Source organism: Podarcis cretensis (genome assembly GCF_951804945.1).
Source record: "Podarcis cretensis genome assembly, chromosome: 8".
In the NCBI taxonomy this organism is placed as follows: Eukaryota; Metazoa; Chordata; class Lepidosauria; order Squamata; family Lacertidae; genus Podarcis; species Podarcis cretensis.
In genome coordinates, this window is record NC_137177.1 from 34,459,897 (window position 1) to 34,480,784 (window position 20,888).

General features: G+C 48.3%; 1 protein-coding gene and 1 long non-coding RNA gene across 5 annotated transcripts; one reads left to right on the forward strand and one right to left on the reverse strand.

Annotated features, from left to right (window-relative positions):
* Positions 1–276: 276 nt before the first annotated feature.
* Positions 277–1,848, reverse strand: LOC307222992. Its single transcript, XR_013841943.1, has 2 exons — positions 1,768–1,848; positions 277–1,617 (listed from the first exon to the last, which is right to left on the reverse strand). It is a non-coding gene; the product is annotated as an uncharacterized lncRNA (long non-coding RNA).
* Positions 1,849–1,938: 90 nt separating this feature from the next.
* TMEM39B (transmembrane protein 39B) lies at positions 1,939–16,417 on the forward strand. Of its 4 annotated transcripts, none has more exons than XM_079988599.1 (9): positions 1,939–2,703; positions 7,404–7,636; positions 9,138–9,357; positions 10,119–10,211; positions 11,550–11,704; positions 11,817–12,153; positions 12,866–13,053; positions 14,078–14,198; positions 15,903–16,417. In XM_079988599.1, exons 2-9 carry the CDS (start codon positions 7,509–7,511, stop codon positions 16,137–16,139), a joined length of 1,479 nt encoding a protein of 492 aa, XP_079844725.1. In that variant the 5' UTR covers positions 1,939–2,703; positions 7,404–7,508; the 3' UTR covers positions 16,140–16,417. The 4 variants fall into 4 exon arrangements, with proteins under 4 accessions (XP_079844725.1, XP_079844728.1, XP_079844727.1 ...); XM_079988602.1 differs by having other exon boundaries at positions 10,119–10,202; XM_079988600.1 differs by having other exon boundaries at positions 2,583–2,703; positions 7,516–7,636.
* Positions 16,418–20,888: the final 4,471 nt, after the last annotated feature.

Below are 20,888 nucleotides of genomic sequence, written 5' to 3' on the forward strand. Positions count from 1 at the left end.
GATTTAACCTTACCTTGAAATTATTTACCAAAACAATATGTCAAGGGAGGAGTCTTCCAAAGAGAGGGTTAACATACAGCAGCCTTCTCCAGCCTGGAGTCCTCCAGATTGATTGATTTTTTTATTTACTTATTTATTTACTGGACTACAACTCTATAATTAGTTTTAGCCAGCATTGCCTGTAGTCGGGGGTTATTGGTGTTACGGTACAAAACATCTGGAAGGTGAAGGGTAACGAGAGAAGGCAAAGCAGGATTTATTTTGTTCTAAGCAACCGTAAGGTATAGGTGTGCTCAGCTCTGCAGCATGCAATACAGTGCTTCTAACTACACACAGAATGCATTTCCTGGTGTATATATCTAAATCAGGAGTGTGCTTTTGTGTGGAAGGCATGGTGACAGGATCTGGAGCTTCAGCATCTTAGTTTAGAAATTGAGGAAAGAGTATGCCCTTTGGTGGACATTGTACACAATTTATATGTGTTGTGGGTAGAAACATTGCTTTGGTACCATTTTGTGTCTGCTGCTGCAGTGTAACCTATCTACAGATGCCTACTTCATCAGATGTGTTATGTGAAACATTGGAAGGGTGCAAAGTAAGGTAACAGATTATGCAAGTGGTAAAATTTGAGGTGAATACAAAAGGCCCTCAGACCAACCTGTTGATGGCACTGACAGCTCTTTAGTTGAATAAAGGTATAAGAAAAGTGAAGGACCCCTGGATGGTTAAATCTAGTCAAAGGCAACTGGGGGGTTGCAGCACTCAACTCACTTCTGGCCGAGGGAGCTGGCATTTGTCCACAGACAGCTTTCCGGGTCATGTGGCCAGCATGAATAAACTGCTGGTACAACAGAACACCATGACAGAAGCCAGAGCACACGGAAACGCCGTTTACCTGCGCACTGCAGCGGTACCTGTTTATCTACTTGCACTGGTGTGCTTTCGAACTGCTAGGTTAGCGGGAGCTGGGACAGAGCAACAGGAGCTCACTTCGTCTTGGGGATTCAAACTGGTGACCTTCCGATCAACAAGCCTAAGAGGTTTGGTGGTTTAGACCATAGTGCCACCCGCGTCTACAAGAAGGTGTAAGAGCTCAGTGGTGTGTGTGTTAATTGCCTTGCAGGCTGTTCCCATTTTAGAAGAACATAGCTCATTAAGGCAGTTACCCTTCCAAGTTCTGGAGTGGTGGAGCCTATGAAGTTTACTAGAATGGCCCTCAGCCAAAAGAAACCTGTTTCTTAGGCATGCTTTATCAAATGACTGCCTTCTCTCTCTAGCTGACCCTTCCCCTCCAGCAGTCCTATGCTGGCCTCTCCTGTATCTACGTATTGTCATGCTGCAGTTGGTGGTTGTGGTAAGCAAACAAAGGCCCCTCCATAAATTGTCGTGCAACAGCACTGTATTGCAATGTCGTGATCGGGAAGTAAAAAAGGGGGGCATTATTTTGCAAACCGCCCCCCCCCAAAAAAAAACCACTGTGTGTGTGCTTATATGACATGAGGGGAAGAGTTGAGTCAGTGGAGTGCACAGTCTTAATTGTCAGCACTAGGGTGGGGGTTTTTAAAGGTCTTAGAAAAATACAAATGTGAAGTACTCTTTAGACCAGGGGTAATCAACCTTGCCAGAGCAGCGATGTCACGCTGGCCATGTGACCCGGAAGTGTCTCCGGACAGCGCTGGCCCCTGGCCTCTTAAGTGAGATGGGCGCACAACCCCAGAGTCTGTCAAGACTGGCCCGTACGGGCAGGGGTACCTTTACCTAATCAACCTTTTTATATGTACCACCCACTAATGCATCTTACTTGAGGGTAAAATTTCCTTACCGCCCACCAGTGCTGCAGTAACGTGTCGTAGAACCCCCTACCGCCCACATGGAATCCTGAAACACCCACTAGTGGGCAGGAGGGACCAGGTTGACTGTTGCATCAGTATTCCACAAAGGAGATCAAGGTGGTGTCCGTTCTTCTCCCTCTCCACAGTTAAGCCCCACAATAGCTCTGGAATGTAGGTTCGGCTGAGGAGATCCCGCAGTCGGTGGCAGTAAGCCAGGACCGGTGGCTCTCGATACTGGGCTTCAACTCCCATCCTAAGAAGCTTTTGTCCCTGTTGGCCGGTGGCAGCTAGAGGTCCACATGCGCATCCTTTCCTCTCACGTAGCATGTGGCGAGTACACAACAGCCGCGGGGGAAAGCGGGGTGCGCGCATGCGTGTGGCTGGTACTGGAGGGCTTCCAGCAGTCGCCCGTTAGGATCCCCGCAGGGGCGAAGAGATCTCCGGGCTTCATCAGAAGTTGTTCACCAGCGATGAGGCATGATGGGAGTTGTAGTCCAGTAACTGCCTGAAGGTCCCACGTGGCTGGCGCCGGGTCCTAGAGACGGACATTTAACTATTCCCTGAACTGACAGCGGCTCTTCGCGCGCTTGAAGGGCCGCCTCCCTCCATCAACCCGCGCGCTATCCGCCGCCCAAGGAAGACGCGGCCTGAGGCCCCCGCCGTTCTTCCCGCCCAACGAGCCACGTGACTGACTCCGCCCCCTCCGCCAATGCTTTTTCCCCACCGCCCCTTTTGTCCTTCGTCGGATGCCGTCGCCTTCCCTAGCAGAGAACGCGAGGCTCCGCCCGCCATCTTCTTCCTTGCTGCTTGTGGTGCTGCTGCTGCCGCCGCCGCCACCCGGTTCCGGCCGAGCTCCGCCTGCGGGAGATGGGTAAGGCGGCGGGGAGACGGAGGGGGATGTCCGCAGGCTTCCCTCCGCCGTCGCTGGCCCCTCCCGCCGCGTGCGGCCCCCTTTCTCCCCCTTGACGCCCGGCCCATCCGCGCCCCCTGGGTGCCCACTCCCCACATGGCCTGAACTTCCCCGCCCCACCCACAGAATCTGTGTTTCTTAGTTTTTTACGCTCGCTGTTTAGCTGGGTAGGGAAACGGGGGCGGTTCCCACTTGTGGCTTACAAGTGTTGCAGATAAGACCTGTCACCTGTCCCTGTCCTCGGTCTTTTAAGAATTAAATGGCCTGGCACAAAAGGAAAATAGGAGAAGGAGGGAGAAGGAAAAAGACACACTCAAGCATTTCCCCTGCTTTCTCTCTCCTTTACAGTGGTTGCTCGAAGTTTTGGTCTTGTGTGTTTACAGGGACCAGGAGGTCTGTCCCTTTATGGCAGGGGCTCCCATTGCTCCCCCCCCCTCTGCAACATTTTACTTTTTCTTTGTATACTCCTCTGATTCTTTATCATTTTGGACCTGCTGCTCTTTGCCATTTGTCCCATGTTGCCAGCACGAGCCAGGTGCTGTTCAGAGTAACTGCCAAACTATCCCTGCTTGTCAGCAGCAGCTGTTAGTTTATTGCTATTGTCACACGAAGATGCCTTAGGCAGAGCCAGAAGCTGGTCTGCCTAACTCAGTGTTGTCTGCACTAACCAACAGCCCTGCACACAAGCTTTGGCCCACCAAGCCAAACCCAGCTCCTTAGCTGTGTGCAGCTGTCAAATGAGGGGTGTGATAAAACCTTGAGGGTTTGATGCCTGTCTGGGGTGCATGTGGGGACTCCTGGTGACTGTGATCTCCTGGCAGGCCACAATACATGGCTTGTGGGCTGTGTTTGGCTTGGAGAATCGCTGGTTGCACATACCTGATGTATAATGTTAGGAACACACTGTAGCTACCTAGTTCTGAGTCTCAAACTACTGTTAAATGGGCAACCTCAGAAGATAGTGGACTCTCCAGGTTGGATAGCCATCTGTCAGGGATTCTTTCATTGTGATTTCTGCATTGCAGGGGGCTAGATGACCTTTGGGGTACCATCCAGTTCTACGTCTTTGATTCTGTTGGTCCATCCAGCTCTGTTATATTGACACCAATAGCTCTCAACCTCTTCAGTCCCTGTGTTTGAGAACCCACATTTTCATTTTATGTTACCAATTTGTACAGGGATAGTGCTGCTGCCGCCATTTACCATGTTACACGGGCCCAATTGGCCTCCATTAGAAGTCAGGCATTTTGCATTACTGGTCCCAAGCTGCAGAACACTCTTCCAGCAGAGATTCAGCAAGCATCCTTCCTTTTGATTTTTAGATGTTTCTTTAAGACTGTTTAGTCTTAATGGGGACGCAGTCTTAATGGGGACGCATAGTCTTAATTGGGGACGCAGGTGGCGCTGTGGGTTAAAGCCTCAGCGCCTAGGGCTTGCCGATCGAAAGGTCGGCGGTTCGAATCCCTGTGGCGGGGTGCGCTCCCACTGCTCGGTCCCAGCGCCTGCCAACCTAGCAGTTCGAAAGCACCTCCGGGTGCAAGTAGATAAATAGGGACCGCTTACCAGCGGGAAGGTAAACGGCGTTTCCGTGTGCGGCTCTGGCTCTGGCTCTGGCCAGAGCAGCGATGTCACGCTGGCCATGTGACCCGGAAGTGTCTCCGGACAGCGCTGGCCCCTGGCCTCTTAAGTGAGATGGGTGCACAACCCCAGAGTCTGTCAAGACTGGCCCGTACGGGCAGGGGTACCTTTACCCTTTACCTTTAGTCTTAATGCAGCTATTGGAAGCTTTTTTTGACACACCAGTCATTTTAATGATTGTTTTGCCATGGCTCAAATGAAGTCTTATTGCTGTACCCCACCCTGATATTTCAGCATATAAAAGATAGGATATAAATACATCTATAAATAGAATAAGTATGCCTTAGGCCAGGCCATAAGCCACCAATGGGTCCTTAAGCACCAGTTGAAGCCCAGTGGTGTACACCAGTGTTTCCCAACCTTTTCCCAACAGTCCCGTTCTGACCTTGTTTCCTTCCTATGGCCCCTCATGGGCATAGCCAAGAGGGGACAGGGGGACAGTTGCCCCCCCATAAGTAAAAATCAATGCAAATCTGAAGTTCTGCCCCCCCCCCAACAAAAGCCCATGCCCTAACAAAAATCCTGGCTATCCCCTTCCTCTCCCACGCTACTGGTAGAAAGGTAGCTATTTAAATGTTTTGTTTATAAATAGAACATGTTTTGTTTGTAGTTTTTATAATTTATACAAAATACAATTACATAAAGTGATAGGAGCATAATGAAATATTGTTGAAGCAGAAAAACATAGAATCATGGAGCTGGAAGCGACCCCAAGGATCGTTCTAGTGCAAGCCCCTGCAGTGTAGGAAAGGTGCACAGGGAGTTCTGTATATATGGGAGAATTTTAAAAAGCAAGTGGTCCTCACTGACCTGGTGCAAAAGTACCTTATCGTCTGAAGGAGCCCAGGCTGCCTAGATAAAACACTATAGCCCCCCCACACCCTTACCTGGGAGTAAGGCCAACTGAACTCAGTAGACACTTAGTTATTTACAAGATGCAAGTCAGCAGCACCAGACGACCCCACTCAGCTAGGCGCTGGGGTGGCTTGCACCTTGCAGAGTCAGGCTCAGGCTGCCACTGGGCACAGCACTGATGGCATCAACAAGCAGCTCCAGCTCTCCCAGCCCTACCCATTGCCACCCCACCATCGCACTTACCTGACCTGGGGATTTTGGATCGCAGACTCTACTGGTCAAAACAGGAGCCTCAACGATCGCCCTCTTCCACTGGAAACAAACCAGAACTGCTCCAAGAAAAAGCATACATGGCAAAAAGGAGCTCTAGGCCCTGGTGGGTCTCCCTCTTACCCACTTGTGATTGGCCAAGCGGATAGCCAGCCAGTCAGGATTTCCCCCCTTTGATTCTCACATCCCTCTGTGGCCTCCTAGCCTCATGCCATGGCCCCCAATTTATGTGATTTTCACCTGTGCCCCCCTTAGGAAATCCTGGGAGCCCCCAGGGGGCTCTATGGCCCCTGGTTGGGAAACACTGGTGTACACTGACAAGCAGATGCTCTCTAGGACTTCAGGTAGGGGCTGTTCCCAGATCTCTCTGGAGATGCCAGAGGTTGAAACTGGTACTTCTACACACAAAGCACATTTCCACCAAAAACTGTGACCCTTCCCCTTTTATTCCTTCCATAAATAGAAACCAGTGCCTACTGCATTTCCATACTCTTGATGTCACCAAAGAGTGGAGTTCAGGGTGGGGCTACATAGGTAGGAGAGGGCTTGGTTCTTAATGGCTACTAGAAAGTAGAGTTAGGCCCTCTCCCAGTGTGTCCCTGGATGCTTTTCTGTAACTTTCTCCCAAAGAATGGAATGACAACATTGGGTGGTAGCTTGTAGTAGGGGCGAAATCTGCCCAGATGCCAAGTGGATTTGGGGAGGTGGGCTTGTAGAGTGCCCTCGGAAAACAATGATGAGTATTTTGCTGAGGTCTCCTTCTGTCACTAAGAGTATGGCAGGTGGGTCGATGACACAAGAGTATCAAATGCTCTCTTAAAGGAGGTTTGGTTGGCTCCATCTGTGCCTACCTTTTGGCAAGCTGCAAAAATATGTTTCATCTTATTGTGCTTCTAGAAAGCTTTTTTCATGGACATTTTGTTCCATTGTATCGCTGCTGAGCATTAAAATTACTGTAATTGTTGTAAATGTTTATCGCCATGGACATTTTTATACTGCACTAATTATTTTAAAATTCTAAGTTGTTTTGGTGATTTTTCTTACAAATGGGAAATGGGAAGGTACTTGGAAATGGATCATATTTATTGCCACTTTTATATCTCATTCCCCCACTCAAGGAACTCAAGGCAGCATGCATACATCTTTTTCCTCCTCCACCATCACCACCCTTTCTCCCATTGTATTCTCACAACCATTCTGTGAAATAGGTTACCCAATAGGGTCTGGGTCAAGATCACTGTTTGTTTCATGGCTGAGCGAGGATTTGAGCCCAGGATCAAGAAACATCCTCCATTACACCACTGCCGCTTTTGCTGAACCTCTTCCCTTCCTTAATAACTAGGGCTAAGAAGAGAAAGTGATATTCTTAGGAGCCAACATTGAAATTTTTAGACACAGCTCTGATGTCTAGACACCAGCTTCTCATTCCTAGGGAGTGCATTGTACATACTAAAAATATTTGTGTTCTAGTAGACAGGCAGGCAGACACGTCTGTGAGAAGGGGACACACTACAGTGGAGCACCTGTTTGGCCACTGTGGATCCCCATGGCATGCACTATTTTACGTGAAGACATCCTAATACTTGTAAAGGGCTTACTTATACTAGAATTAGCTATTGAAATGATTATACGTGAAGAGTGTTGGTGTAACATAAAGCTCAAGCTCCTCGTTCCAGTCTTTCATCTATTATGAAGACACTAAGCAATTTCGGGTTTGCCTCTGACTCTCAGCCCTGAATCCACAATATATGAGTAATGTTACTGATCCACCTTTCAGGGCTGTTGTAATGATTACTAAGAGAATCTCTGTGAAGCCTAAGGGTTCACACACTAAGGGTTGGTGTCAGTGTGTGTACCAAATTCCTCTGGAAATTTTAGAACTATGTGATGTTTTGCAGATACCTAAGGAATTGCTATGACTACCCAGACCTAACATTTCCAGTTCTTCAAAGCAAAGTAATCGTTTGATGAGAGAGCTCAACCCTCTTTGACTATCGGTGGTTATGGCAGGGGGAAGAAGGGGCCCTAACCGGACGTCCTACTGCCGCAATCCTCTCTGTGAAACTGGAGCCACTGGGGGCGCTGGCCATTCCACCAGTTCTTCAGTCACCAGCGTGCGCTCCCGTACCAGGTGGGCATGAACCCCCAGAGACTGTTGGATCATTCTGTCTGATACAGAGTGCTGTCCTATCTGAATTCTCTCTTGCTCCTCCAGCACCCAAAGTTGACCCAGTACAGCTCATCAAGCTTAGCTGCTACTTTTCTCCTGTATACAGTGGCTTAGAAAAGTTGATAGGAAACTGCCATACACCAAGTAAGAGCATTGGTCCAACCAGCTCAGTGGTGTCTCCAGAATTTCAGACAGGTCTCTCCCAGCGCTACCTGGAGATGCCAGGGATCAAACCCTGGGACCTTCTGTACAACAAAGCAGATGCTCTAGCACTGAGCTATGACCCTTTCTCTAAAAGGGAAATGCTGATTCAAATTTCACCCCAGCCACAAACACACTAGCTGTATCCATCAACCACTGCCTCCACCTGCAGTATGGTGGTAGCAATACTGACCTAACTTGCAGGACTGTTAGGGTTTTTCAAGCATGAAACACTCTCAGCTTTGAAAAAGCACTGCAAATGCTTGGGATTTCATAGAGACTGCAGTTCCCAATGAGAGCACTTTCACTGTGTCCCATTTAGGTCAGGCTCTACTCTAAATCCCTTTGCTGTGCAATATGAGAATTTTTGCCACATGAAACTGGAGGTCTACATGGCACCCACTAGCCTGACTGATTTTAATGGGAGGCTAGAGTGTGAGGAGGCTGATGCCTTTTTAAGAGCCTGGTCATGCTTATATAGCTGTAGGGCAGCCTTCTAATGCTGTGCATCTAAGCCAGGGCTGAGGCATCTTTCTGTGGTGCTTGAAATGTTGTTAGACTTCCAACTCCTATCAACCCCAGCCTCTGTGTGTGTGGCCAGTGCTCAGGGATGGTGGTAGTTACAGTCCAGCAATTTACGGAGGATCACAGGTTCTCCATCCCTGCCCTAAACCATTTAGGTCTTTAGCGGCTACTGATGCTCTAAATTCAGTGTTGAATGTGTAACTACTACAGACACCACCTAGGCCCACAAGCAATCTGGTGGCCGAATTTCTGTAAGTTTCAGGCTCCCTTTAGAAGTATCCCTTTCCAGAAAGCATTACAGTAGTCCAGTCTGAGATACTGTATGCTGCCATGACTGATTCTGTTGTTTTTAATTTTTTTTGTCTTGAGCTGCCATGAATTTCAAAAAGGCACTGCAAATGATTTACAGAAATTATTATTATTATTATTATTATTATTATTATTATTATTATTATTATTGCTGTAAGACCTTGGCAATGCAGGCACATCACCCTTTCTTGCCTCGGGAAAGTGCACCATAGTGGCATTGAAGGGAGGGCAAGACAGGTAGAGTAGGGGGCATGGAGTGGGGGGCTGCTTATGACACAGAGGAGGGGAAATTGGGAGAACGCAATACATTGGTACAAAAAGTAGCATATTCATGTTAGCAATTTCAGGCCTAATTCTTAGGTGGGTGGATGCATTCAGAAGTTTTTCTGAGCTGTCTTTTTTTCCTTCTGCCCCTCTTCCCCTGTAGAAGTGGCTCAGGAACGGGCCTTTCCAGCCCTCCTCTGGCAACCCAGACAGTGGTTCCCCTCCAGCACTGCAAGATCCCAGAGCTTCCCATTGAGAGGAGCATCTTGTTTGAACTCCAGCTCTTCTTCTGCCACCTTATCGCCCTCTTTGTCCACTACATCAACATCTACAAAACAGTGTGGTGGTACCCACCATCACACCCTCCATCCCATACCTCGTTGGTGAGTATCTAGATATCTTGCTGCAAGATTACAAAATCACATTGATAAGGTCAAGAAAAGTATAGACATATACACACAAAATAACACTAAAGCTTTTTTATTATTCTCTAAAAGCTTAAAGAGGAAGACCTTACACTGCTTCCTTGAACAGGGCTCTACAGTGACACCTATTGACAGAACATGTTATAACAGGACAAGTTTTGCTGCAAAAGATGTGTATTACATAATCAGAAAGTGACAACAGCTGCTTCATTTCATATTTATGACTAGTAGCAAAGCTGGCTTCAGAGATCTGATCAGGCATTTGCCAGTGCCCAGAAGCATAATGGTGCACACTTTGCATGGAATAGCCAAGAAGGTCAGGTTCATTCTGTGAATTCTAGGATTGTACTCCCAACCTCTTTCAGATTAGGCAGGTCCACAAAGGTTCCTTGTCTGCGGGTGGTGGCGGGCAGTATCCTAATGCTGTGGGTATGGTGAGGCAAACCTCTCCAGTTCTGTGGTCATAGAACATTCATCCATATGAGTTAGAATTAAGGCAAAAAAACCCCAGGTGGGATTCAGGTCAAAAAAGCAGTAAGTCTTGGAGTGAGTGAACCTTCCCTTAGTCTTCATCAAGTTGGATCTTTGGTGGGTTCTTTTTTTCTGCTATAACTTCTCATATGTTTCCCAGTGGCCCATGGAAGCCTCTTCATTTTCATTTTTCTATAAGCTTGTGGACCAATCAAGTCCTCTTTTTCTGTTTCTGCTTCTTTCTACAGAATTTTCATCTCATCGACTTCAACGTCCTGGCAGTGACAACCATTGTTCTGGCAAGGAGGTTGATTGGTGCTATCGTGAAGGAGGTGAAGGAGGTAGAGGCCTGGAGCCCCCCACCCTATCTGGGGGGTTACTCGCTTCCTGTATTTAAGCCTGTACTTGTTTCAGCTTTTCTTTATTATGTAAAGAGCAGCTGTGCTCTCTGGCAGCCTCCATTCATTCCAGTGGATATGTCTATTACTGGCTTCCCATAAGCAAGCAGGGATTAGCACTGGTGAGCTTCTGTAGGGAGGGAGTTCCAAAAAACATGACCCTTTGTCCTTTCACCCCAGCCTGTAAAGTATGGCCTTCCTCACCTGTCTTAATGGGTGCAGCGAGACCACAGATGGAGTAAAGCAGCCCTTAGTGGATGTTTGGCTTAAGGCACATAACAGTGTAATACCAAGCATGTTTATTCAGAACTAAGTCCCTTTGAATTCATTGGGACTTAGTGAATATGCTTAGAGTCTGCAACCCTAGAACTAGGAATTCTGACGCACTGCTGATTTTTCCCCAAAGGGAGAGGGAATATATGATTTATGGGCTACTATTAAAATGAGAGGGACGCGGGTGGCGCTGTGAGTAAAAGCCTCAGCGCCTAGGGCTTGCCGATCGAAAGGTCGGCGGTTCGAATCCCCGCAGCGGGGTGCGCTCCCGCTGCTCGGTCCCAGCACCTGCCAACCTAGCAGTTCGAAAGCACCCCCGGGTGCAAGTAGATAAATAGGGACCGCTTACTAGCGGGAAGGTAAACAGCGTTTCCGTGTGCGGCTCTGGCTTGCCAGAGCAGCGATGTCACGCTGGCCACGTGACCCGGAAGTGTCTCCGGACAGCGCTGGCCCCCGGCCTCTTGAGTGAGATGGGCGCACAACCCCAGAGTCTGTCAAGACTGGCCCGTACGGGCAGGGGTACCTTTACCTTTACCTTATTAAAATGAGGCTGCATTTTAAATTGTATTTTAACCCGTATTTTAATAAACTGGGTTTCCCCCCACATTATGTTTTATTATAATTTTATTGGTGTTAGCTGCCCTGAGCCCAGCTCTAGCCGGGGAGGGCGGGGTATAAATAAACATTTATTATTATTATTATTATTAGCCCACAAGATGGGGTGATGTTTGCCACTTTGGGAGACTTTAAAAAAGAATTGGACAAATTCATTGAGAATAAGGCTATCTGTGGCTGCTAGTCATGACAATGGCCTTCATGTATTAGAGATGGGATGCCTTGGAATTCCAACAACTGGGGAACATGAGAGTGCTGCTGATCTTGTGTCCTGCTTGTGGGCTTCTCACAGGCATCTGGCTGGCCACTGTTGAAACATAATGCTGGACTACACGGGTCTTTGGCCTGATCCAGCAAGCCAGACTCGTCTTATCTTTCTCTTCCTCCTCCCAGGCTTCTCATACTGGCAAAGTCTCTCTTCCACGCTCTGTTTTCCTGGTGATCACTCGTTTTGCTGTCCTTACTGGGGCAGGTTGGAGTTTGTGCCGATCCATAATCCACCTCTTCAGGACATACTCACTCCTCAACCTCTTGTTCTTGTGCTATCCGTAAGTACCAGCAAACCCTTCTCATGTGATTATAGGTTGCTTTGGGTTGCCTTGGGCAGATAAATAATAACAGTGAGAAATTTCAGAGCCCCTCTTTTTCTGTTCTTCCCAGGTTTGGCATGTACGTCCCCTTCCTGCAGCTGAACTGTGACTTCCGCAAGACTGGCCTTTTCTCCCAAGTGGCCAACATTGGCCCCCGTGACACAGGTGAGGTCAGCTCAAGAGGCAAGGACTACCTATCTGTTCTGAAGGAGACCTGGAAGCAGCACACTCGGCAGTTGTACGGCATGGAAGCCATGCCCACCCATGCCTGCTGTCTCTCCCCGGACCTGATCCGCAACGAGGTGGAGTACTTGAAGATGGACTTCAACTGGCGTATGAAGGAGGTGCTGGTGAGCTCCATGCTCAGCGCATACTACGTGGCCTTTGTGCCCGTCTGGTTTGTGAAGGTATGTGAACAATGGGTGAGTTACCTCTGCAGCACAAAATCTAATTGAGGGGGGACTTTTTTGACCCAGGGACCGCACTTCCTTCTGAGGAACCTTTCAGAGGCTTCATGCCAGTGGTGGACGGGGCCAGAGGCAAAAGTGGGCGAGTGATAAATGCAAATTTTACCTTTGTACAGCAAGCTAGTTTCTACACACACTGACAAAACAGATAATGTAAGAAACAAACACATAAACTGAAACGTAAATTAACACAAACATTTCTTTTGTGGGTGGCAACCTGGAAGGAAACAAAAGTGGATATTGTTGCCTTTGAATTTCCCATTATTTACTTGCTCTTTAAAGCAGGTAGTCAGGCTTGGCAGCTTTTCAGAATTTGGGGTTTTTGTACATGTGTGGTCTTCGTTCCTGTTGGGCCACAGATGATTTGCATGAGTGTGTTTTGTTTAGGCAAAGGCAGCAAATGGTGTCAGTAGCTAATAACTCTTTGAAATTTTGTACATTCTGGCCTCCTCTGCCACCACCCATGAAATAGAGTGGCCCATCCCTGCTGTAGAACGTTCTCACAATCTCACTGCCTTGCACCTACAAAAGCAGTTCTCTTGGTAAATGCAGATTGGATTGGTTTACTTTGTGGAGGTGAAAGGCCAGCTCTAAAGATGCCATGCCTGTCTAACATCTGTGCATGCTCTCTCTCCCGCCTTCTTTCCTACAGAATACCCAGTATTACGACAAGCGATGGTCATGTGAGCTGTTCCTCTTGGTTTCCATAAGCACCTCTGTCATCCTCATGCAGCATTTGCTTCCTGCCCGCTACTGTGACCTCCTCCACAAGGCTGCAGCCCACCTGGGCTGCTGGCAGAAGGTTGACCCAGCACTCTGCTCCAACGTGCTACAGCATCAGTAAGCAGATCTCTGATCGTGGCTCCCATACTCTTTCTAAAAACATGTCTGGGGCTGGTAGGTAGCTACCTGCATCCTGGGGCAGGATGCAGGTAGCTTATGTGCAAGCTCAACATTGGTCTGAGTAAACTGAGAGGGTGTCCTGGGACACACAGGGTGTGATGAGCAAGTTGCCTCTTGTGTAAGTTCCTGCTCTCACTGAGCCTTAATCGATTTCTAAAGAACACCACTTGAAAAGCACCGGTTGACACCATTGGGTATCCTTGGACAACTACCCCTTTGCTCTTCCTCCATGCCTTCTTTAAGGTGTGTATCAGAAGCCAAATCAGATCAAAAGTGAGATACATACACACACCAGTAAAAATGAGTGCTTCCCTTTTCACCCTGGCATACCTGGTCACATAAAGCAATAGCAGAAGCAGGTAGGGTGAAAATATTGGGTTGCCAACATTTGATGTGACCCAAATCCTGTGCATATGGGTCCTTTTTTCCTATTTTTGTCAAGCTACCAGATAATTGCTTTGAGCCCAACCAGCAGTGCATGAAGGCAGCAGATCTCCACTGTTCATTGACCCCCCCGCTCCGGTACTCAAAGCCTGCCATTCCTTAGCCTGGGGAGCTTTTATGGCAGGCATAGCCCTTGTTGGATTCTGGCATCAAAGGCTTTAAAAGGGAGGGTGATGATAAGAGATTTCAACACCTTTTGCATAAAAGTAAATAGCTGGCAGCCCTAGGAAGATGTTCTCCACACACAACCTGCACACCCACACCTGAAATAGCACTATCAGGAGTAGCTCATGTCTGCAATTTCATGTCTGGGTAGATGGGTTAGAACAGCCTTCTCTAAGCTGGTGCCCTTGTTTATTGACTAGTGGGAATTATAGTCCAAAATATCAGTGACTTGCTCTGTAGTTCTCTGAGTGCTTCCTTGGGACTATTCACCATTACACACAGTAGTACTGAGTCTATGAAGTTTTCCCATCTCTCTCCTCCCATCTCAGGTGCCTCTTTATTTATTTTTCAGGTGGACCGAGGAATGCATGTGGCCCCAGGGGGTGCTCGTGAAACACAGCAAAAATGTGTACAAAGCCGTCGGCCACTACAACGTGGCTGTGCCTTCAGATGTCTCCCACTTCCGGTTTCATGTAAGCTTTTGCTCTTTTCCAATACAGAATGATGAATGCATGACTGAGTGAGCTGACATCCTTCTAAGGAGCCCAGTGGTGTGAGGTTCAAGGTGGAACCTCTTCCCATTTATCCTCACAGCAACTCCTATGTGAGGTAGGCTAATCTGAGACAGAAAGAGTGATTAGGTCAAAGAGTTTTGAGCATAGACACACACTCTTATTCATTCTGTCTAGTGGGCTACCTAAAGGAGCCACATTCTGAAGCCAGAACTCTACAGATCTTTAGAGAGCAGGCACAAAAGCATAAATTTGCCTGGTTTTCCTTCAGAAAAAATGAAGGACCTTGCTGCTAGATCAGACCAAACGCCAACCAGATGCCTGTGAGAAACCCACCAGCAGAACTTGAGCACAACAGCACTTTTCCTTGCCTGTGATTCCCAGCAACTGGTATTCAGAGTCATGCCACCTCCAACATAGAACATAGCCACCATGGCTCTTCAGGCATTTCTTTCTGGCCTAAGTAAACATGTGAAGGGGTCTGCAGGGATGAGGGTGCTAAGCTGTGCTCTCATGGCCATTCCTGCCACCCTCTGTGAATCAGCAGGTCCCCAGTGCACACGGAGGCTCCCTTTGCTTTCAAAACCTTTTGTTTTTCCAGAGTTCTGAAATACCCAGGAAGCCTCTCTGAGTACAGTTTGCTGTCCAGCCTCATGGCGAGAGCACAGATACTGGGGTGGTGGAGGAACTGGCACATTTCCCTCTGTTTCCCCTGCCCCAACCTTCTCACATAACATGGAAAGAAGAATGTCTGAAGAGGAGTCAATAGGTAGGTAGGCAGGTAGGTAGGTAGGTAGAAAGAAAGAAAGAAAGAAAGAAAGAAAGAAAGAAAGAAAGAAAGAAAATAAGAATAAAATGTTACAATACCCAGGTGAAATCATAGCAGTGCAACAGCTAGCATAGAAGAACTGATGCCCTGAAAATAAACTGATGCCTGTTTAATTAAAAGAGCAGAAAATTCAGCATGGAGAATTCAAGATGGAGAGAGAGAGGAGGAGTTTGTCTTAGCCTCAACCAAGGAAGGCTGTGTCTGTAGCCCCTGCCAGTTGCCCAGGCACCAAAGAAGGGAGACAGAAGGGCCTCGGAGGCCAGTATTAATGCTCAGGCAAGCTCATAAGGTGAAGACAACCTGTTCACATCCCCTTTAGGGCTTCAAAAGTTAATACCAGCACAATTGGTCTCCCATAGATAGAGGGTGCACCCTAGAAAACACCCAACACTCTTCTATGGCTGCAGGTTGCAGGGAATGATCAGTAGTGGCTGAAGTTCAAGGACATTTGTCCGCCATTGCTGAACCTCTGATGAACTGTTTGAGAATCACTGCAATAAAGGTTGGAAGGTAGTCTCCAGATTCAAATGGCACACCTGCATTTACTTTAGAATGCACTTAAGTAGATTTAATTTGTTTTAACAAAAGAGCAAGGTTCCAGTCCTCTTGCAGACAAAAGTCTAGGCCAGCCTTCATCAACTTGGTGCCCTCCAGATATTTTGGACTACAGCTCCCATCAGGCCCAGTCAGCACAGCCAGTGGTCAAGATTATGGGAGCTTGAAGTCCAAAAGGATTATGGGAACTTGGGAGTCTGGAAGGGCACCAGGTTGGGGAAGGCTGGCCTGGGCAGTTCCCAGGAAATCGCCGATGCCTCACCCATCTCTGGGCCGTCCAGTTCTTTTTCAGCAAACCCCTGCGGATCTTAAACATCCTGATTCTCCTCGAAGGAGCCGTCATCTTCTATCAGCTCTACTCGCTGATCGTGTCAGAGAAGTGGCACCAGACCATCTCGCTGGCCCTGATCCTCTTCAGCAACTACTATGCCTTCTTCAAGCTCCTGCGGGACCGGCTGGTGCTGGGCAAAGCTTACTCGTACTCCGCCACCAGAGACACTGACCAGAAGCTCAACTGAAAGCCTCGCTAAAGCAGGCAAACCAACTCTGCCACTTTGTTGGGGGCAGCCGGAGATGCTTCTGCCACCCCAGGCAGCTGCTCCTCCCTGCTTGAGAAGGAGGCTGCCACCCCAAGGGTGCAGGAGGGCGGTGCTTGGACGGCAGTGTGCAGCAGTCAGGCCGGCCCTGAGCTTTGTATGTTCGTTTTTTTACACTGCTTTTTGTCTTTGTTTTGTTTTGTTTTGTTTTTCTTTGATAACTGATACAATGAGGTAAATATCTTATTTTTATACTCCCAGCTGTTGTCAGCTTGGTTTGTCCAGTAGCAAGAGCAAAGCAGCAGGTCCTTGGTTTAAATCTCAGAGCTGGTTTAGAGAAGTGGCGAGGAGTCCTGACCTGTTATCCAAGCAAAAGTCCCCTATTCAAATCTTGCCTCTGTTACAAACTCGGTAGGTGAACTTAGGCCACTCTTATTTCCTCAGCTCCCCACCCTCCATGGGCCCCAGTCTGCAGTATGAAGTCCTGCTGGCCCGCCTTGCAAGGCAGTTGTGAGGATTACTGAATCAATGGAAGTTGAAGCAGTTTGAAATTGTTGAGATATCCTCTCTTAAAGCTTAGGAGTTTTTCCTCCCTTATCTAGCACCCTGAACATTTGTGGCACTTTGTGGAGTAATATTAGCAAGCATGACAGATGCCTGCCCAAACGTAATGAAACTCGAGTAGCTAGAGAAAAGGACCACTAAACTGATTCAGGATTTTATGGGGGTGGGGGCATTAAGATGATCTTTAGGAAGAAAGAGCAATTAGAAAGGGCAGGGCATGTGGAGCTAATAAAAGATTACTGTGGTGAGAACTGAAGCAGGTTTGTGGGATTACAACTCAAATCATAGAATTGTAGAGTTGGAAGGTACCCCCAGGGGTCATCTAGTCCAACCCCCTGCAGTTGGTGCAAAGCAAATGAATGGAGAAAAATGGTGTGTGCACATTCTCAGTGGTAAGTTCCTGAATGTGTAGGCAACACGTGGAAATGAACCCTCCAGCTGTTTTGGGCTGGCTAGCACTGATGGGAAGCCTGCTCTTAACAGCCGCTGGGCACAAACAAGCTGAACAGCTCATGGGGGCCCCATCAGTCAGCATACTGTGCCTCTCCATCCTCAGAGCTACAGCCTCTGCCCCCCACCGTTATGCCATCGCCTTTCTCTGCTACCCACAAGATAGGCCAAACTCCCTCTCATTGTTTTTGTTTGCGGTGGCACACTTTTTGCAGTTCCAGAGGGAGCTGCGTCTGCCAGCAGCAGGTGCACAGCGCAAGTGAAGGCTGCCATGACCCTCCCATCTGATTGGATTGGCGCTTTCCGTACAGAGCGTGGCTTGCACAGCAGAAGCAAATGGCCACCAGGTGGCAGTCGCTGCAATGTCTCGTTCCAGATCTCTCTCTGGTGACTTGTTGCTAGGGCTCTCACCATTTTCTATCCCAGAAGCAAGGGGCCTGTTGTTTTCGCTGCATATTTTGCCAACTGAAGTGGCAAGCAGCCCTTCTTTAAACAGCAGCTACACCTCCACTCCCTGTGGCTACTGTCTGATGCTTATTTTCTAAAAAGCAGGGGAGGGGGGTGTTGCATGGCCTTCATACATAATTACCTTGAGGCACAGCATTCAAGAGCAATACAGGGACTAGAAAGCAGTTGTGGTTAGTCAATGCGCAGGAATGGAGAGGTAGATCTTTCCTGAGTGGGCCATCTCCCCACCTCCTGGATGTGAGAACTTGGGACACGTAACACCTCTGTCTTTCCAGGATTCAGCTTTATTGTATTGGCTCAAATCCAGCTCCTTGCCACCTCCAAGCATTGTTATAACACCTCAATCACCTCTCCTGATTTAGATAGAACAGAGAGAGAGAGATGGGTGTCATCTGCATGTTGATGGTATTTCAGATCTGATGAGAGCTCCCAAAGGCTTCATATAGATGTTGGAGGACATGAGGGGCAAGAAGGAACCCTGTGGGATACCCCAGGTCAACTCCCAGAAGCCTCCTTTAACTTCTTTCTGAAAGTGGCTCTGTAGGTAGGAGTGGAGTTACCAAAGCACAGTGCCCCAACCTCCCTGTGATGCTTCCAAAGGATACTGCGGTCAGTATCAAAAGCCACCAAGAGATCAAGGAGAACCAGCAGGGCTGTATTCCCCCATCTCCCAACAAATTAATTAAATGTCATCAGTTAGGATGACCAAGGCAATTTCAATGCTATGGCCAGGCTTGAAGCCAAACTGGAATAGCTCCAAGTCATCCGTTCCCCCCGGCATGTCTGAAGCTGAACTGCCTTCACCTTTTTGAGCACCTTCCCCAAAAAGAGGGATATTCACCACTGGACAATAGTTGGTTAACAACTTGCTTGTTAAGCCAAGGACTGGGGATAACTGACCAATGCTGTGAAGAGCTGGTAAGAGAACATCCTTCCCCCCCCCTTTCCTCTTTGTGTCCCCACCACCACTTTGTGTCCTTTGATGCTTCCCATCCAGCTGTCTTTGGCCTGGAGGCTGCTGCTTGGCTGGTGCCCTCTTGCCTTCACCCACTGTCGATGCGAAAAGTTTTCAGGCCAGCAGCTAGTGGGTGATGCTTTTAGCTGGTGCAAGTAGAACTGGAGCCTCTTCCTTGCTGTGCCTGGATCTTCAACCTGGTTTTGCGTATAGATCCAGCTGCTTGGCCATTGTCCCATCCGTTCCTGTCGTTGCCTGCTCCTGCTTCGTCGAAAATCTCACCAGACAAGAGTTCTTTTCAGCCCCACTTCAGGCTTGCACGAGTCCCTGCCTTGTCCCAAAGGATGGGAGGAGGAGGAGGAGGAGGAAGACTCGGTGCTGCTGCTGCTTCACAAAGCCCCTTTTCCACTGCAGCTCAGAGGACTCCCGCTGGCTATCTAGGCCACCAGGGCACCATCTGTCCCTAGCAAGATTATTGCAAATGAAATAAGAAAAGTCTTAGCCCAGAGATTAAAATATTTAATAGACATGTTTGTTCCACAGAGAAGACTGCCCTTACAAGAAGGGAGCTGGCTGGTTGCCCTCAGCACTTTCCTTGAGCTGGCCTTTCACACTTGCCCCAGAAGGGCAAGCAGCAGGCTGGAGAAAGAGCCAGAGCTCAATGACAGAGCATCTGCTGATTCAGTCCCCAGCATCTCCAGAGCTGGTTGAAATTCGCTGCCTGAAATCCTGGTGTCTTTCTGTGTACATAATACCAAGCTAGATGGACCCAACAGTCTGAGTCTGTATAAGGCAACTTCCTGTATTCTAGGGGTCAGCAAGTTTTTTCAGCAGGGGGCCGGTCCACTGTCCCTCAGACCTTGTGGGGGAGCTGGACTATATTGGGGGGGGGGGAAATTAATGAATTCCTATGCCCCACAAATAATGCAGAGATGCATTTTAAATAAAAGGACACATTCTACTCATGTAAAAACACGCTGATTCCTGGACTGTCCACGGGCCACATTTAGAAGGTGATCGGGCCGGATCCGGCCCCTGGGCCTTAGTTTGCCTACCCATGCTGTATTCACTTAGGAGTGGGTGCCATTGAACCCAGTGAAGCTTGCTTCTGTGTAAATGTGCATAGGATTAGACTTTGTTACCCTCCCCGCAACATCAGCTGTCTCAGGCGATGGTGCGATGTATATAAATCTACAGGCAGAATTAATTTTCGGGAGTTCCTTGGAGAGCAGCTGCCAGTCAGTATAAACAGTACTGAGGTAGATGGACTTGTTGGTAGCTTCTTATTGCAGCTTTTAAGCTTTGCTGCTATGCCAGGCCAGGAAGGAAATGCCTGTAAAGCAGAGGGATTGGGCTCTCAAACGTTGGGCGCACTGTTTTTCCATAATGATGCCAGCCTAGTTCCTCTGCTCTGCCATCGCAAATGGTTCACTTCTATCATAAGAGCTGCTGGGCTCAAGCCTGTGGGGAAATGCTGTCCTCCAATCCCAGGTGTGAATGGGCAGGCACAGCTGCTTAGCCTCTTTGGCAAGGGAATCGGACTCCATGCATGCTCAGAAGCAATTGAATTGCCACACTAATTGCTCAGCTTGCAGCCTGCTGCTGACGGCGTTTTTGAGGCTGAACCTCGCCACCTGTTAATGAGGATGGAGGCAAGCCTGGTCCACTGAAAATTTTCAGGTGAAAAGTCTAACCAACTTTGCTGGGAAGATTGGCAGTTTAAAGGTGCAGGCACTTCCCAAAAGTGTCCTGAACATTTAGCAGTGTCCTGTTTTTGCTTTTAAAACAAACAGCTTGTGGCAGACACACTTGAGATCCAAAATTGAGGCCTTTCATCAGTTTCAGCTGCTTGATTGAAGATCTTCATGCCCTCCACCAGCCGGGGCCAAAATAAATGTTACTACCTAGAAACTGCCCGCTCTGTGTGGAAGACCTTCTCCCGCATCCAGATGGTTTGTGAGGCATGCTTGGGTTTCTCGGTGATGGCTGAGATGCCATGCGCCCAGAGCCACGCTCATCTCTGTTCTTACTTCAAAACACTTGAGGACTGGATCCTGACACGGAAAGCCAATTCCTGAACTAGCAGCAATCCTTCGCCAAGAGAAAAAGCTAATCCCTGTGTACAGGGTGGTAGCTTTTTGAGGACAGCGTTATTTTGGAAAGAAGTTTCTTATGGGTAGGCTTGATTTGCACACCTGGGTCCATCTCTTGACCAAGCACAGACTCACACGCATGGATAGTCAGTCCCAGATTTAGTACCTCAAGAGATAATTATTTCCATCATGGACATTTTG